Source organism: Poecilia reticulata, linkage group LG10, assembly GCF_000633615.1.
Source record: "Poecilia reticulata strain Guanapo linkage group LG10, Guppy_female_1.0+MT, whole genome shotgun sequence".
In the NCBI taxonomy this organism is placed as follows: Eukaryota; Metazoa; Chordata; class Actinopteri; order Cyprinodontiformes; family Poeciliidae; genus Poecilia; species Poecilia reticulata.
In genome coordinates this window covers 25,242,888-25,261,235 of record NC_024340.1, presented here as the reverse complement: position 1 = coordinate 25,261,235, position 18,348 = coordinate 25,242,888, and the positions used below count along the sequence as shown (strand labels likewise).

At 39.6% G+C, this 18,348-nt stretch overlaps 3 protein-coding genes across 5 annotated transcripts in view; 2 read left to right on the top strand and 1 right to left on the bottom strand.

The window, feature by feature from the left end:
- The first annotated feature begins 30 nt into the window (after positions 1-30).
- LOC103471297 (uncharacterized) lies at positions 31-3,731 on the top strand. Of its 2 annotated transcripts, XM_008420196.2 has the most exons (4): positions 31-950; positions 1,263-1,322; positions 2,892-2,994; positions 3,268-3,731. In XM_008420196.2, exons 1-4 carry the CDS (start codon positions 759-761, stop codon positions 3,618-3,620), a joined length of 708 nt encoding a protein of 235 aa, XP_008418418.1. In that variant the 5' UTR covers positions 31-758; the 3' UTR covers positions 3,621-3,731. The 2 variants fall into 2 exon arrangements, with proteins under 2 accessions (XP_008418418.1, XP_008418419.1); XM_008420197.2 differs by lacking the exon at positions 1,263-1,322.
- Positions 3,732-8,284: 4,553 nt separating this feature from the next.
- LOC103471298 (uncharacterized) lies at positions 8,285-15,750 on the bottom strand. Its single transcript, XM_008420198.2, has 11 exons — positions 15,665-15,750; positions 15,518-15,560; positions 14,664-14,809; positions 14,225-14,354; positions 12,788-13,057; positions 12,400-12,693; positions 12,162-12,304; positions 12,030-12,074; positions 10,900-11,013; positions 10,129-10,245; positions 8,285-10,038 (listed from the first exon to the last, which is right to left on the bottom strand). Exons 1-11 carry the CDS (start codon positions 15,665-15,667, stop codon positions 9,859-9,861), a joined length of 1,485 nt encoding a protein of 494 aa, XP_008418420.1. The 5' UTR covers positions 15,668-15,750; the 3' UTR covers positions 8,285-9,858.
- A 1,060-nt stretch (positions 15,751-16,810) lies between these two features.
- The window catches only part of LOC103471299 (uncharacterized), a 6,170-nt gene continuing 4,632 nt past the window's right edge, over positions 16,811-18,348 (top strand). For both annotated transcript variants that reach the window (XM_008420200.2, XM_008420199.2), the window contains exons 1-2: positions 16,811-16,928; positions 17,320-17,377. In XM_008420200.2, the coding sequence (XP_008418422.1) occupies positions 17,326-17,377 (52 nt within the window). In that variant the 5' untranslated portion in view covers positions 16,811-16,928; positions 17,320-17,325. The remainder of the gene's footprint in view (positions 16,929-17,319; positions 17,378-18,348) is intronic.

Here is an 18,348-nt window from a genome sequence, read left to right as displayed (position 1 = left end):
TCCCTGTGCTGCAGAGCTCTCCTCCCCCTCCTCCTCCTCCTTCTCCTCCTCCTCCTCCCTGAAGATCCAGGCGTGTTTTCTCGTTGGAAACAGTCGTTAGAATCGCTTGAAGGAAGGGAGTGGAGCTCATAAAGCTGGTTCTTATATCCGTGAAGGTTTGAGCAGCGTAATTCATCGCAGTTTACCGTTTAATGCAGGCACAGGGACACAAGGAGCCGCGAAGCCTCGCTGGAGCCGAAATAAGAAGCTTTAGGTTCACTCGGGTTCGCCGCGTCACTCCCGTTTTCTCATAAATCTCCCAACCAAAGGAAGCCTTTTTTCACGTATTTCCGCTGTATTATTTTTTTCTTTCTTCCTCCTGTATGAACCGCTGCGTCCCGACTGCAGATCGTGTGCTCGGACCCCCTGCTGGAAGCCTTTCAACACCAAATATAGCCGCTGTTAACGCAGGATCGCTCTGGATCAGATTCCGACAGCGCCGCCAAACATAATTGCCTGGATAATTTGTGATCCCGAGGGGATTTCGTCTAATTTTGCTGATCACTTTGATGATCAGGGCCGGGTTTTCTCACGTTTCCCCGCTTGAGATGCACGCTTGAAGCCCGCTCAGACTGCTCCTCAAAGAAGCCATTTTTAATTAAGCTTTTGATTTCCGAGCCTCTGCCTAAAGCTCCCCGAGCTGCAGCGCAAAGCCTGTGCGCGCACATCTTGGCACGCCGTTTCCACACCCATCCTCCCCATTGTTCTCCGACAGGGCCATGGCTCGGGTTTGGCTTTCTGTAGCTGCGCTGGCTCTCGGCGTGTCGCTGTGCTGGGCCGGGGGCCAGCAGGCCAAGGCGGAGAGCCCGCCGGTGGTCACCCTGCGCACCGTCATCACGGGAACCTGCCAGGAGATCCAGCGGTACGCGGAGTCGCTGGTGGGAGCAGGAGTGATCCGCTCAGCTGCTGAGGTACAGGAGGAGCCGCGACACACCATTATACACTTTTTTTTTTTAATCTCTATTCGCAAACGCTTGTTTTTCCCTTTCATTCTTAATAATTTAACTCAGCTGTAATATTCTTGATAAAAAACTGATTTACTAATTTTCAGCTATCACTTTTTCTCTTCATCCTTCACGCTCATCCCTCTCTCCGTGCTCCCTCGACTTCCTAATCCTTCTCCTGATCCCCTCAACCTCCATATGACCCATTCACCCATGCACACACATAAACTCCCACATCATGACCCTACCCCCACCATGCTGTGGCTCCCTTCTCTTCAGAGTGCTGTGTTGTATCTTGAATCAAAGCTGGGTCAGGAGAACGTCCAAACCTTGGCTATGGTAAGAAAACTCCCAAACACTCTACCGTGGCATGGTTCCAAATTTGTAAGTGGCGCCACCAATGGGGGTGGGGGGGGGGGTCAGGTAGCAAAGGTCAATCCTGTGAATTTGGTGGTACCCAGTTGTCTGGATGTCATACTGACTAAATATTTGTCAAGCATGTATTTAAGAGAGGGAAGTGTAAGCTTTGCTAAGTGTAAGCTTGCAAAAAAAATTTTATGTAGTTTTTTTTTTTTATGGAGCCATTTTTAAATATCTACTACGTACTTCTGGCTACTCTTTCAAATGAAATACGGTCTCATAGTTAGGGTTTGAAATAGGAAGAGTTAGAATATTTCGCCACACATACGTTTGTGGGCATCAGGGTGTTAGTTTTTCTTTAAATTTCAAGTTCTGCCACATCAATCTGTTTTAATAAAACAACTAAAACTCTGCCAGGGAGACTCAGTCCATGGCAACCTTTCACAAGACTCTGGGGCCGCCACTGAAACTTTGGAGCCGGCCAGTTGGAGCTTAGCCCATTCAACACCTGTAGTTGGAACAAAATGGCCTCTGTGAAGTCATCGCCGCCTCATTTGTGATATTTGCATGCGAGCCTGCAGCCTCTCTCCCTGCTGTGAGCTTGTGCAGATAATATTTTTGTTTTTATGTGTCGCTCGATAACAAACTTGCTCACTGTGACTCAGATGGCAGATCTCAGAATGTAAAAATCCGAGGTGTACGCGCGCACACACACAATCCCTGGCATGGAAATTGTCTCGTTATGCAACCAAGAACACAACAAAAAAGGAGCAAAACAACGTCTCTCCAACTGAACCTGGATAAAGCGAGGGTTTTGAGTAATAATAGCAACCACAACAGCTCCGCATGCAGCTCTGACTCAGCGCAAGTAAACATAATGTAGCAGAGAAACTTCCAAGGTCTGACAGATAAAGTTACTGTATTCACTTCAAGCCTTTCTGTTCCGCCTCACATCAGCTTTTGATATATTATTAATGTCATACTTTTGTGTCCTTATGTTGATATGAAACCTTCCTCTGGAGTTTGCACAAGCATTCCTCAAGCTACAGTGTCATCCTCCATCCCGCCCATGCAGCCCACTGTAAAGCCACACTGTGGTATTAAGTGTCAGATGTTAGGACTTGTGCGAACACTGTGCATGGTCCATGTGTTACTGTGCGGTGCAACAGGTGCAGATAAGACGCCCCCTTCCCACCCTCAGTCCATCTGACCGGGATACCCTTGAGCTTACAGGACAAGACTGTTCTGCATCTGACTCTGGTGTTGTGAGGAGACACTCTATATGAATAGAGAGGGATTCCTCCCAGCTGTCTCTCCTCTCATGAGGAGCAGCACCTCAAGGCCTCTTCCTTTCACGGGCTCGTGCCAACTGCTGCTGTAAATCTCTGTCTCAGCGTGATAAACGACTCTGTGCCTGGCTGTACCTCCTCTTTGTTTTGCCCCTGGCTGATCAGAATGTTGTCCGTCTTCTTTGCTGCAGAAACAACGCGAAACATGCCTCTCACTCTTTCCCTGTCTCTCTCTCTCTCCTGCCCGTCTCCGCCACAGTTTCTGTCGACGGCAATCCGATTCTTGGCTGAGGGAGCAGCCAGCGGCCTGAACGTCATCGCCGTTTACGTCACCGAGATCCTCAGAGTCACAGGATTCGATGGTGGGTACCAGGATTGTTTGCAGCTGAGACACTGGTGTCTGTGTTTAGACTTTGCTGCTTTCTCAGCTTCGGTGTGTCGCTCATTGCATTTTTTTGCATGCTGCAGTGTGATAAGTTTCTGCGCCAATCAGAGTAGAGCTTGAGAGAAAATATGCAGCTGGACCTGTGGCCAGTCAGGCTGCCACACCTTTTTAGGTGCGAGTGTTGGTTCTGTCCTTCTTTCTCCAGAACAAATAAATAGCAAACCCTAAACCGGATTCCTTGTCTTCACAGTTGCAACGTTGCCACGCTTCACCCCGGAGGGTGTGACCGCCGTTGCCCAGTGGGGTCTGGTGGGCCTCATCGCCTACTGGATTCTGACCATCCTTCTCCGTTTGCTGGTCGGCGTCTTCAAGCAGCTGTTTTGGGTTGTGAAAACGGTTTTGGCTCTCTGGCTCTTCGGATTGATCGTGACCGACAAGTACGCCTCCGCAGAGACGACGGCAATTCGAGTGGGAGTCCTGGTGCTGGTGGTCGCCCTGCTGACTCTGTTCACATCGAGCTCCGAGAAGACTTCCGGTTTGGAGAGCCGGGTTAACAAACTGGAAGGGCGGCTGAGGGCAGTGGAGAGGAGGAAAGAGGAGTAGAGTGGGGGCGAAGGTTGGCGTTCATGCTGGTGGGGGGAAGTGGCAACGTTTAATGATTTCTACATTTGTGACAACTTTGAAAAATAAAGTTATCTCTGAGATTTTTAATCAGAAACGTCCCTTTTTCCACTTTCAGATAAGAAATTGATTTACAGAAATATTAGAAATAGAGACAGTGTAGAACTTACCCATGTCTCAGTTAGCAGGAAACAAACGTGGAATGCAACCAGCAACTTAAAGATAAAGCCAAACTGTATTCTTAAAAAGATAAACTACAAGTGAAGTGCAGCAATGACTGAAGTACTTTGCATGTTATTGAGTACATTTTAAAGTTGACTTAAGGCAGTGCAAATCAATTTGCACTGTACACCAAGTCATAAACCATGATTCAAAGTGCTATACAACTTAAAAAGAAAAATATAACTTAAAAACACAATTGTGCATTTTAGAGATCTGGTAAAAATGCAAAAAACATAGAAATAAATATAAAAGAATGAAATGAAAGAGCAATCCTTGACTTTTAGCAGAAACCTGCATTAAACAGAAATGCATTCAGTCAAAGCTTAAAGATCATTCAGCTTTTCAGGAAGCTCATTTCACGACCAGCTCCAGCAGATTAAATTGTCTGGTAATATTTATTGGCTGATCTGGTACGGTGATTTATTGATGTACATTAAATGTTCAACTTTTAATTGTGCTCATGCCTGTCTCAGCGTGAAATGTGCTGCACGCAAAGCAGTCAGTTGAGCTGGACATGGAGATGTGATGAGTGTACCGCTTTCTTTTTCTCCATCCAAGTCAGATGCAAAAGTTGCATTTTTACTGGCTTCAATTTTGTCTAAATGGAGCAAACAATAGACGGCAAAACCGCCAGAATAATGTTTAAAATCTATCTTTTATCTCACCGATGTAGTTACATTTGCTTTGACAGTATAGGGAGGAGTAGACACAATGGACCAAATAAAAACTTCTCAGGGCTTCATTTGGCCTGAAGAAAAGTTTGCATGTACACAAAACACACTAGTTTTAGAAGATTTTTACAGGATAAACTAACATTTAAATATCTGCAAATGCAACTTAAATGTCTTAAAATAACTTGATTGTGGCTTTAAATGCTGCACTCCGGACTGGAAATGTTGCAAAGACCTTTTAATCTTTGTTAATGCACTCATGACACGGCTTTAACAAGGAGTGCAGCAAAGAGGTACTACTGTGCTCAAACTCTACAGTTCGTTGGAAAAATATGTACAGAGATTAAGAACTACAATAAAGCAAAAAAAAAAAAAACTCTTCCGTTACAAGTCTACGACTTCCTTAAGGTTTTTCCCTTTCAAAAGCTTAATGCTGACCTTTTTAATCAAATCTGAAAGTTCTGACATGCTTTGGATTTTTGTCCAATTGGAAAGTCACGTTTCACTTCCTTGTAGTTGTGTTGAAATAAATCTGAAGAATGTGGATCTCAGCTTTGTGAAATGCGGAAGTGCCACAGCTATGAAAACAGTCCCACAGCATGATGCTCCTATCCTCATGCTTATCTGTTGCTGCAGCATTCGTAGGTTTAAAAACCTCACCTTGAATAATTCAAATATTTTTCTTGCCACTGTGTTAAATTATCTTTTGACTCATCTCACCATAAAACCTTTCTACCAAACTCAGAACGGTTAAAGTTTATTATTGAAAGTCAAAATTGAATATGTACATTTATGACCAAGTTGACTGTTCGTGGCCAGAACAAATAAATAAATAAATAAAAAAATACGTGAGATTTCCATCAAAGCTTTCAAGCAAGAAAAAATTAGGACAATTTAAGATAATTTTAAAAGTGCCTAAAGTATCCAGCCCAACAAGATAAAGAAAAATGTATGAAAATAAAATCATTAATATGCTAAAATATTCTAATCACAAACTGTTACCATTTTGTATTTAGACAAGAAATTGTTGAACACTGATTATAAAGTGAATGAATTCATCAGACACATGCAGGCTTTGAAGAAACCAATCAGGCTTCGTTAGGACTTCGCACGAACTTCGTTAGGATTCGTCTTGAGGGAAACTCTGCATGTTCTCTGAAGTCCTCCAGCCTTAAACTGAAGACTTGCATGAATTCTTATCAGCTAATTATGTTTAGATTTTTACATGGCAAAGGTTTTATTTACTTGTCCGAGGTGTTCTAGCTGGGCTAACAAAGGGAATGTAGGGCACAACACCCTCTTGTGGTTGACTGTAGGTATATGTTGAAGATGTGGAAACAAAAATGCTGCGCTTGTAAATTAGACTGGTGATATAAAAAAAAACCCGGAACAAACATGCCTTATTTTGTTATGATACAGGTGGAGCTTGAAATGAAAGGGACCCATAAGGGCTAATGTGAAGGATTCATCTTTTGTTTGTTCGTCGTGCTGATTTAATAACTCACGCCTTTTGACATGTCCTGCAAATACAGTGACAAGTATTATGTCTGAACGACATTTAATTCAGCAAAGTAAGATGTACATAGTGTGTTGACATCCAATAGTGTCTTGCAGCTTAGAAAAATCAGTCGTTTGTCTGAGAGTTTGTGCTACCAGTTGACCACAGAACCCCTGTAAAATAAGTGGTTCATAAAAAGCTAAGTGTCTGGCCTTCGTTGAGGCTTAAAACGTCTGCAGCTCTAACCAACCCTAGTTTGCGTGCGTGCCTGTGTCAGTTGTGGTATTGGTGGCTTGACTAGAGAGGGCTGGGCCCCGTTCAGAACTGGGTTGGTGCTCGGGTGGAGGAGGCCCATCTGTGGAGGTACAGTTTGTTACTGTTGTATTAGAGGCCATCATTGGTAGAGTTTAAAATGTTGGAGGCAGTCTGGTGGTTTCCATGGAGCAGAGCAACATGTAGTTACGGTAATGACCCAGTCATAAAGCACTGAACTACACACAGGGATCAAAGGGACTGGTGTTAAAACTATTAATCCCAGAATGCACTGGATTAAAGCGACAAAATAACTTTTACAAAAAATATGGTTTATACAAATTTGCTCAAGCCGTCACTGTGAAGTCTGAGCAGCACGTACATGAGAGTAATTGACAGCGCAAAGACCCTCCCCGTTTTTCTGGTTGGTTGTTTCTGACAGAGCAGAGTATTTCTGTAGATGACAGCAGGACCACAGAAGAAGGCAAAGGAGCTTGATTTTTTTTTTTTTTTTTTGTTCCACAGATTATCGGTCCCTAATATTATAACGTAACAACAATGATAGTTTTAACAAATATGTAAAAGGATTTGTGTTTTAGAGAAGCTACATTCTGCAGCTTTAACTCACTTTCAGTTCTACGAGGAACAGGAGTTTCTCTGCATGAATATGTGGTATCACATTTTAACAAGAACTGTATCATCTTATCCATCCTGTAGCTTCCTAAACTTCAATGGAAAAAGAAGGACTGCTTAATACCAGAAGCCCTTGATCCAAGTTTATGGTCCAGCATCTGTTTATTCACCAACTGAATCACCCTTCAGAACAAAATGACATTTCAAAAAGTGGGAAAAAATTATTGTTATATGGAATCGGAAGACCAATTTATTAAGGCTTGAATATAAAGAGACATCATTGCAGTGTTTAAGAAATGTAAAATAAAATAAACCCGTCATACTTACAAATGTGTTTAAAATTGCTGGATTATCATTTTGCATACATTATTACAACCAAATACATAAAATGAATAAACGGCACACAAACAGACTTTCAATTGCATTATTTTGGTTCTAGAGGTAGTCAAACTAGCAACAGGTCTATGCACTGAAAAACGCACAAGGTGGAAAAAAAAGCACCAAAGCAACACACACACCTCAGAGCTTAAACATTTAGAAACACTATCATCAAAGCGCCACATTCCTGTCATCACATCAAGCTTGTTGACAATTTAACTTCTTTTTTTTTTCTTTCTTCAATTTACTTGAACATTTTTCTATTCAAACCAAACGATAAATTTTACTTGAGAGCAGTTGGATTTCACCAGCAGTTCATGTTCACTGGGTGTTGTAAGGTCAACATGTCAGATTAATGAAGTTTTGAAGTTCAATAATTCGATGGGAGTAATTGAGGAGGTCGCCCTCCGATCGGTGGGTTGCTGGCTCGATTCCCGCTCTCCTCCCCTCTGTCGCTGGGCAAGACACTTTATCCGTTTTACCTGCTGGTGGTGATCAGAGTGGCGCCAGTCAGACTCTGACATCCTTGCTTCAGATTGAACAGGGGCAACTGTGGCTGGTATCCAGCTTGCCACCATCTGCGTGTGAATGACTAAGATAAACTGTGAAGCACTCTGGATTTGATCAAGCGCAAGACAAGTACAAGCCAACAACGAGCAATTAATTACACAACTGTAGCTTGATTATGTGAGTTAAAATGGAATATAACTGTAAGCCTCCTTTACGAGAGTAATCACGGTTGTTTTTATTAATTAATGTTCTATAATGAGTCATTTCATCTCATAATATCAAGTTTAAATTATAAATTACTATCAATTGGGCAACTTTTGTAACTTTCTTTCCTAAATTCCAATACTTATTTTTTTTAAGGCAGCAATTGAATCACTTAAATTTTAAGTTGAACCACTCAATAATTTTATAATAATTTTATAAGTAGATACATTTCTATATTCACACAAACTCTAAAATCCCTAATGGTGATTTTCACTGTGTTGAAAGTGAAAATTAAGTCCTTTAATGTAACAACAACTTTCAAAGAACAATAATGTACAGACACGAATTACATACCAATGTTGTACAAAAAAAAATCAGAGTATGGTAAAAAATAAAATAAAATAAAAAGAAACAGCACCAATCAATCCTAACATCAAAAAGTCTCAGAGAAAGTGGTGTCTACAGCAAAAAATAAATAGTAAAACTGTAACAAGGGTGAAAATCTACACCTACCCTCCTTTGAAAGCATTTCTGATATAGTGATTTCTTTTAAATATTCTTTGAGATGCATTCATACGACTGTTAATATGGCAGTTTAAACAAAATGCTTTTTACCTGAGAAAACACAATTTAAAAGTATAAATTCAATACAATCTCATTACATTAATCAGTGCATATATAAACATTAATATACCTGTATACCTAAACTATTTCATAGCTCATGCATCAATTATATTAGCGATTTACAACCTTCTTTTCCTGAGAGTCCTGTTCTTATCCAGATGACATCCAGTGCTAGCAGATCTTTTCTAATCTAATGTAAAAAGCTCCATGTTTGACATTTTCTCTGCTTGCGTTGTTCCAGCACACAAACTGATTTATGATGCTTTGTCTACTGGCTACCGTAATTGTAGTGAGTCATTGTGTTCGCAGTGAATCGGATTTGCACTTGAAACAGTTTACAGATGATATAGAGTTGATACATATTTTATTTATTTTTTTATTCTTTGGACTTGCCTGATGAGATCTCTACTAAAAATAACGACACGTAAACAGAATCTGGTGCCATCTGTGGGTGACATCAGAATGCATGCCGTGCTGTAAGATTGCACGACATCCATTTTCTGACGAGAGAGAAACGGAGGGTGCCGACATTTACCTTCCCCATCCTGCTTAAGCGGATTGTGTGATCTCATACATTCGTCACGTAACACATAGGAAGAAAGCACAAATCTTTTTACTAAAATCTGACTACACTTTGATCAGAATGCTAACTTTTAGCTTTCAAATGCAAAAACTAAATGCGAAAACAAAACACGAGAAAATTCTGGATCAACTGGTGGGTTCTTGACGCAGTCTTGGTGGCACCATCTATTGCAGATGTAACATGCAATCTTGAAATTATAGAGGTTAAATGCTTAAACTACTAAATTTGGAAAAATTTTCTCATTGTTTTTTTAGCTGCTGTCTTTTTCTGCTTAATTTTATTGAACTACTTGACACAATGAAGCTCCTTAACCCATCTTAAACTTTGTTAAATCTATATATGAGGATTATTCCATATGACATCTTTCTAAAATGTATATGAAACATTTTTATTTGCTTCAATGTAAACTCCACTGCTGGTCTGGACCAATAGTGGTTTGTCTCAGTCTTGATAAAATGTAACTGAGCCTTGGTGGTGGGCTGCGATTGTACCAAATTCCTGCTTATACCTGATTATGTGTGATTTGTGTCTTTTTATTATAGGCAGCGTGGTCCCTGGATTCTTAGAAGGCCTCTGGAGACATAAAGCATGAAAAGTCCAGTATAGGCTGAAACAGCTCCGTCAACACAGCGTTCAGAAGGGTGTTCACAAAAAGTTCAGCTTATCCGAGTTGTAGACATCACAGGTCGGCGTGTCTGAACTGAGAGGGGGAGCTGAGGGAAAAGCCAATCCTTTTGGCTGAAATCTCGGCTCGGCATCAGTGGAGAACGCGTCTGAGCTGAACGTGGGAGCTGCTGCAGATCCCTGAGACGCTGGAGGTCCAAACTGAAAACAGCAGTTTAATAGAACAGATAAAGCAGGAAAACAATTAAATGTGAAAAGCCAAAAATTTGATTTGCAACTGTGTATCTGTACCTCAGAAAGAGGAGAATATAGACTAGGTTCAGGCTGTGGTGGGTTTACACTGGCTGGTTGTAGAGGATAGACACTGGCAGGCTGAGGGGGGTACACAGCGGTGTTAGGCTGCAAAGGCTGTAGAACAAAATAGTGAGTCACTACTGCAAAGATAGGGAAAATATGCAGAGATAAATAAATACAATAAATATTTATAAACAGCAACAGGGATTTTTGTCCATTTTCAATTAATTTGATTAATTTGAGCAATGGTAATAATGTAGAACTACTGGAAACGGCACCTATTTTTTGGATGTTAATGAAAAAGAAGACAAGTAACCACTGTTAGAATAGAATAGAATAGAATAGAATAGAATAGAATAGAATAGAATGATCTTTCATTGTCCCAAAATGGGGAAGTGCAATTCTATGATATTGGAGAATTTGAGTCACTTTGATATTTCAGAATTTTACGTGATGCTGCTGTAATTTATTAGCAATAATCTATAGTTACAATAATCACTTAACTTCTACCGTGTTTTACCTTAGCTCCTTTCTATAAGCTCACATCAAGACATTTCATTCTCTTTAAATGAACTCAGCAATGGTTTTCTGAAAAGTTGCTGGATTGTTGGTGGTTGCTCATTTTAAAAAATAATTTTAAAAAATCATGTTTCACCTTCAACTAGAGGTTGTTTCAAGTTTACAAACTGCACCAGAAACTGACATTATTCGTTAATTAAGGATTTTAAACTTGGAAGATCATCAGAAGTTCTTCAGTATCAAACCTACCGGTTGTTCAATGGAAACAACAGCTTGTGTGTAGGCTGGAGGGTTTGCTGGATGAGGAGGGTAACCTGAAGATGTTTGAATTGGGTAACTTGGTCCTGTTGGCTGACTTGTACCCTGCAATTGAAAGCAGAATATTAAAATAAATCTAAGCAATTTACCGTATTTTCCGGATTATAAGGCGCACCTTCAATGAATGGCCTATTTTAAAACTTTTTTCATATATAAGGCACACCGCACTGCATTATAAAGCGCATAGAATAAACGCTACGTTTGCCACCCGTCCCGTATTGAACCTATACGGGACGCGATTTCTATAAATGTGGATGTGTAATAATAAAGAAATGGTCCCGAGTACTTTATATAGTAGGCTATCCCAGTCATTGTTTCACTCACGGTGTTGGTGTTGCCATATTTTGCCCAACTGCTTTCTGGGTAACACAGACCAACCGACACGCTGCTGCCGCAGTCTCTGTCTCTCTTCCCCCTACTCCCCCGGCTTTAAATGTATAAGGGCTGGTCCCTTGGTAACCATAGTTGAAGCACCCCGGATGAATCTAAAGCCACTTTGCTGACATAAAGAATGTCAACAAAACAGTCCGACTCCAGTTGGCGAGGAGAGCCTTCTGCGACTGGGCCGGGCCGAACGATGGTCACCCTTCTCCGTTCGCACACAGCATGTTTGTGGAGAATGTGGTGCTAAATGACCTGCAGACGACCTGATTGTCAGGTCGGTAGGTAGATGAGTCAGTCAAACTTTATTACCAAACCAGCATTCTGACAACTATCCCAGCATGCACCGCGCGCTTCTTCTTCTACGGGCGWAAATGAAGTCGGCGGCTGCTTACCGTTGTTGCTAGACCTGTTGTGGCTCAATATTGGTCCATATATAAGGCGAACCGAATTATAAGGCACACTGCTGGCTTTTGAGGAAATTGAAGGTTTTTAGGTGCGCCTTATAGTGCGGAAAATGCGATATGTAGATTTACTGCTCCTGCTGTTTTCTATTTGTATTACAAAGTTCTCCTTTATAGTGAATGGAAGTGGGCGTTCGACTTTATGCACTTATGTTATTTATAAAAATGTCTTAAAATAAAGCTATTTAAGCAAAAAAAATAAAATGAAATGCTTACATGATAATACACGGCAGGTGGTGGGGCGGCTGACCTAGACTTGTCCTTTTCAGGGAAATTTTATAAGAGTTGTAATCATGAAGTAAAACACCTGATTTTAGAGTTAATTTAGATAAATAAATAAATACATACATGATAAGTAACAGCAGATCCTTCTGTAGCTGCAGATTTGTTCTTCTTACAGCAACATTTCCTTGTGCAACAGAAACAACAGCACATCCCCAAAACGATAGCAACAACAGCAACAACAACATATGTGACCAGGGGATGCGAGACTGTGGGAACACAGAGGTATGAGGGCAGACATTAGTTTGAATGATCACTGATTTTCTTTTTTCAATATGAAAAATGTAAATGTGTTGTGCCTCACCATGGTCGTCGATGTGCACATGGGCAGATAACGCCAGATTGCCTTGTGGGTCTCTGAACTCATAAATACCAGAATCCGTAGCTTCTACAGATCTTATTTTAATGCCATCACTTTGAATACTAATTCTCCCAGAGAACCTGTTAAAATCCCTGACCAAATCGCCATATTTTATTATTGTTACTTGTTCACTTGTTTCTAAATCTTTTTTGAACGTCATGGTCCAGGGTCCTCCAGTCCGTGGTTTCATAATAAGAAGATCCTCGTTCACTTCTGGATCGTAGGAACGAGTGTTCTCTGTTTGACAGATTAGAGTGCAGAGTGGTATGTCATCTGTGCAAGTAAGATGGAAAGATCTTTCAGGATTCTGCAACAAAGATTCTAGTTTTACCTTTCACGGTGAGAAGTACCCTTCGACGAAGAGTGGCTTCTCTTTTTCTGAAGTTATAGTAGCCGTTGTCTGCCTGAGTGACACCAGAGATTGTCCAGTAGTTGTCCTTGACATCTCCTCTTGTTTGCTTACTCAGAGGGTTGGTTAAATTCCACAGGATTACTGTCTCCTCTTCGTTGTGAGGTGAAGTGTATTCCACATAGTGAGTCTCGCTAGGTACCCAATAAGACCATTCATCCATGTAATCCTTGATGATCTTTTCAGCACAATCTGAAAATAAAAATTAATAAGTTCAACCAAACATACAATACAAAAAAAAGAAACATTGCTAGAATGCTGTGAGCTTTTTAAAAGGTGAGTCTGTTTGGAAAATCTCAATCAGTGAGTTGAATTTAAATGATCTTGTTAAAAAAAAACATTTGGTGACAGATGATGGTTTCAAACTCGGGGTACAGAAGGACCACCGAAACCGCTAATGCTTGACGCAAAGAATAAATGACTGGCACACGACTGCGTGCAAAAACTAGTCAGACATGATGATAACCAAAAAAAGGACTAATTGAATGCAAAACTACAAATGGATTCAAGTAAATGTCAATTTCCGGTGAAAACCCAGCAGTAACATGCCTCACAACTGACTCACTAATAAACAGACAACAATGTAGGAGCACCTTCACACCTAAAATGACATTCTGCCCTAAATAATCAGATCTCAAGACCGGATAGTTTTTGACTGGTTAGGTATGTTCTACAGTAGGGGCAGCTATTAAGAGGTGGGAAACTACAAATGAAATTCCACCAACACTCTTGTAATATACAGATTTCTATAATCCAGTCAGTATATATTAGGCATCTCTGAGTTACTTTTTAAACTACCGCTGTTCAACAAACCCAATTATGTATATTTGATGCATTTAAGACTCACCAAGGCCATTCAGCCATTCAAAATGTAGTGACTAGCATATTAAAAAATTTAAGTAAAAAAAAAAAAAGAAAAAAAACAGGTTCTTGCATGACTTAAAACAATACAGCTTCAAACACAGATAAAAGTGTAAGTACCTAACTTGCTAACTGTCACCTCAGATTTAGGTTTTATTGCAAGTGAAATGTAATCATAAACAGGAGAATAACAGGATGAGGTTTTTGTGGTGGCGATTTGTATTGACTGTTGATAAATGTAATTAAAAATTTAATTAATGAGCCCTGCCGCAAAATGAACTAACGGGATCAGGTTACCAGAGCTTGCAAAAGAATAGCAGACACCAGGTAATTCCTCATATACAGAGAGGCAGAAAGTCTTTGAAATGATTCTTGGTGATCAAAGCAGCTAACCAGCTTTTGTTTTTATCTATTTTATACAAAAGAACACAGCAGAATAATAAAATCAAACGTTGGAGTCATCATTTGACAATGCAAAGAGAAGTATGAGGTTCTCACCTTTTATTTTCAATTGCAACTCATTAAAAATTGTTCTGCCATATATCACTGCATAAATTCCTTCATCCTTTTTGGTTAAATCTGTAAGGCTGGTGGTATAACTGCCAACTTTCAGTCTTGGCTCCATTACCTGAAAGACAGAAAACACAAGCAGGTTTATTTGGGAGAGAGAACACAAACAGCTACTCTGCCATTCAAAGCATTCATAGCCCCTAAATCTTTCCCGTCTTGTCACGCTACAGCCAGAATTTTTCCCATTTGCCCTCATTCCTTCATTGTAAAATAGCTCAGGCTCAGTCAGTCTACACAATCGAGCAACAATGGTTTTGATCTTTTAATACACCTGATGATAATGTGAGTGTCGAGTTCATTTGACAACCTCGCCATCTGCATGCACAATTATTCCCAGCCTACACCAGAACAGCAACAGGCAGTTCACCTTCCCGTTTTCCATCAGTGTTTTCCTCGTGCCTCCATTTCTTGGGGTAAAATACAGCCCTTGTTGAATATTTGGTTGAAGGTGCCTGGGAAATTGAAAGTTATTGCCATAACAAACTTCGTCCTCGATTAAAGTAGCGGAGGGACCTGATGAAGAAACAAAAGTGAACAGAAAGAGGAAATTCTGAGTCTCGTGGTAAAAACTAAGCAAGGTTGATAAACAACAACAAAAAAAAATACCAACAACAAAGACCATTATTTCAAGAATGTTTGAAAATTTTTCCAGAAGATGTTGTAAACTAAAAGATATTAAATATTTTTTATTTATTTATTTATCATAACAATGGTTATATACAACCTTAGTGACACACCCACTAAGGACACTGCAGTAAAATACATTTATTGCTGAGTCAGTGGATTTTTTTTAATCTCAAAATATTCTTAAAAACTATCTTAAAAATGACACTTCATAAATAGCTCAACTCTTTACTAAGAGTTTACTAATTATAAATTCTCCTATTACAGTCGAGTGTGATGTTATTTTTATTTTTATTTATTTATTTTTTGCAAAAATACTAATGAGAAGTATGCTGGCTGTATCGTTTTTTTGTAACTTGGAAGTTCCATCAATAATTGTTTTATTTTCTACACCTACATGGCGCACAGGCAGGTTACAGACAGGACACAGTGTCCTGATCTAAATATATTTTTAAAACTTTAAATGGATGATTGTCAGAATTATTATTAACTGTTCAAATTACTTTGAATAAATAACTCTTGGACGGTGAATTAAGTTTATCTTAAATAAAACTATATAACAATGTGATGTAGCTTGATTAGTAAGTTTTTCCTCACCCCAGAGCGCACAGAAGACTGCAACCAACAGTATCAACATCTCCTGAAGAGAAAGACGGAAAAACGAGATTTAGAGTGCACTGCGTTTCTAGTTTATTTACATTCCCCAAAGCAAGTTGTGTAACACAATAAATAAGTCTTAACAACCATTTTGTGGTGTCTTCGATGGCCAAATCTTCAAAAAGGAGTCCAAAACACCGAGAGAGAGAGAGAGAGAGAGAGAGAGAGAAAGAGACGAACGAAAACATCGAAGTCACTCTAACACATATCCATCCGCCAAAACTCAACCCGGAAGAGGATGAGTTTTTTCCCACTGGAATTTTTTACAATGGGAAAAAACAGTTCTGACTTTAATCTCAGAATTCTGAGAAAAAAGTCCGAATTCTGAGATTAATGTCAGAATATATATAGGTTATATATTTTTTCGGTGGCCCTAATCCTCTTCCGTATTACGCAGATGCGACCACGCCCTGCGGAAGCATTTACATCGCTTACTTTCATCAACCTGGCTGGAGTTGAAAGAGGACAGAGCAAAGTATATGAACAAATGAACAAAAAATAGTGCAAACTAAAATTATTCCAAATCTATAATCATCTGCAGTGGGTTATTATCTATGAAACTCTTTCCAGTAATTTTCAATAAAGAATGTGGGACAATAATTATGACAGAAGAACTCGGCTAGTGTTCACCATCACAGAATCAGATACCTGTCTGGAAATATAAAAAATATGGGTAACATTTTATTTGAAGGGGTGTGCATAAGACTGATATGACACTGTCATAAACATGACATAACACCTGTCATGAACATAAAGAAGTCTTTATGAATGTTTATGACAGTTGTCATGAAGTGTCATTCGGTAAATAATGACACTTTTAATGCAAAGTTGCTCCAAAAGTTGCATTAAAAGTCCATTAAAAGTGCCAACTTTGCATGATTTTGTAAATTATGATAATTTAGGTGCTTCATTTTTGCACTGTGCTTTGTCTTTTCTAGGCTTTTAATGTTATCGTACATGAATCTTCATTTGTATCTAGTTTTATTATGAGTTTTCTGTATAATACTTGGCATCGTTTGGGAAAATTGTCAACGTTCATCACTGTTCTCAGTGTTCTCATTTTGGTCTAGCGCTAAATCTTTTGCGCTATAGAATTCAAACCGTGTAAATGAAGTTCAACATGTCTGTGCGTACACTTTTTTACGCTGGCGGTGACGCATGAAACGGGATCACGTGGTGCTCTTGTGTGGCAGCGCTGCTGAGAATCGCACTGAACCGCGGTGTCGATCGCCATCAGGGGAGGGTGGTGAGTGCGCATGCGCGTTCTGCAGACGAGGCTATATCATCCTCTCATCCTCATCCATATTAACGTTGGAATATTTCTGCGTAGGTGTTTACATCCATCCTGCAGGTGAGGCTCTGAGACAGAGAGATCATTTGTTGACCGTCAGTAATCGGTGTGTAGCTTCGCTGTGAGGGATGTTTGAATGACGGGGGAGGGGACATGTTGGACACCTGAGTGCCCGTGTCTCCTAACAGATGATGGAACCTAATGAGTGACAGAGCAGGAAGATGCTCTGTGAATTTTTTTTTTGTTGTTGTTTGTTTGTTTAACGGGGGAGATTGTCTGCGCAGAGAAAACCACAGAGCTTGTTCGTCAGCCCCCTCCTCGGGCAGCTTGTTGATTGATGAAGGCATGCGGTGTTCAGACTGGTCGCTTGTTTTCAGAGCGGAGAGTGCATGGGCATGAATGACAATTATGTTTACCAACGGAACAACCTGCCTTTTGCTGTGTTTTACAGGACAAAATGCACTCTTACGTCTTCTCGATCCTGCTATTTGCCCTTCCTCTTTCTTCAGGTAACACTGCGTTTTTGCTGTGGTTGTACTCATTTGAAGACCAGTTTTCATTTTTGACCTTTTAAATTAAAATAAAGAATAATTGTTGTCTATTTACAACAAATAGACAACTTACACATCAGTGTAAGTTGTTTTTTAATTTAACCGATTAAATTTTGTTTTTATTGAAATGCAGGGCTGGTTCAAGGTGAATGGGGCCCAAATCAGAACCTGATTTAAAGCCACCTCAAATCTACAATGTGTAAATGAAAAAAATAGATATTTTATTGTTGCATTGTGAAATTTTGCACAGTGGGTGACAAACAAAACAAAAAATGATCATGACGGTCTACACTTAACCACAGACAATGTAGAAACGGCATCATCAACAACGTCCTCTGCAGTCAGGCCTTCCCTCCATACTTAATTATATTACAATATTGTCAGGATGAGTCTGAAATTTGTCATGTATCACAGCACTATTGTTGACAAACATCAATACACAAACACAAATAAGCAGAATAAAAAAAAGTACGCATTGTATAAGAAAGATAATCAGGTGACCAGATCCCTTAATGATTAATATTACATGCTTATTTTCAGGATTGACTGATGTACAAAATCATTTTGCAACTTAACTATATTAAACTGTGGAACTCTGTATATTTAACCTGATGTTAACACTGTGTATTAATGATTCAGAGTGTGGTCAGGATTAGAAGGGATGTTTTTGGCTACTCTCACCATAATGCTGCATGTTGTGCATTTAGGATATTATGATTTAGAACTAACTAAGTAGCTAACAATTATTCTTCAAAGTGACTTTATCTTCCCAGTCAGTGTGAATTATTAATAAAATAGTCACTGTAGATGGTGATATTTTAGAAAATAAAAAAGAGATAGATAGATAGATAGATAGATAGATAGATAGATAGATAGATAGATAGATAGATAGATAGATAGATAGATAGATAGATAGATAGATAGATAGA

Coding starts and splice junctions, on each gene's coding strand:
- LOC103471297 (XM_008420196.2), top strand. CDS start 759: ATGGCTCGGGTTTGGCTTTCTGTAGCTGCGCTGGCTCTCGGCGTGTCG. Junction 951..1,262: donor TGATCCGCTCAGCTGCTGAG/GTACAGGAGGAG, acceptor CCTTCTCTTCAG/AGTGCTGTGTTGTATCTTGA. Junction 2,995..3,267: donor CAGAGTCACAGGATTCGATG/GTGGGTACCAGG, acceptor TTGTCTTCACAG/TTGCAACGTTGCCACGCTTC.
- LOC103471298 (XM_008420198.2), bottom strand. Junction 12,694..12,787: donor GGTACTTCTCACCGTGAAAG/GTAAAACTAGAA, acceptor TCTGTCAAACAG/AGAACACTCGTTCCTACGAT. Junction 12,305..12,399: donor TGTGCACATCGACGACCATG/GTGAGGCACAAC, acceptor GTGTTCCCACAG/TCTCGCATCCCCTGGTCACA.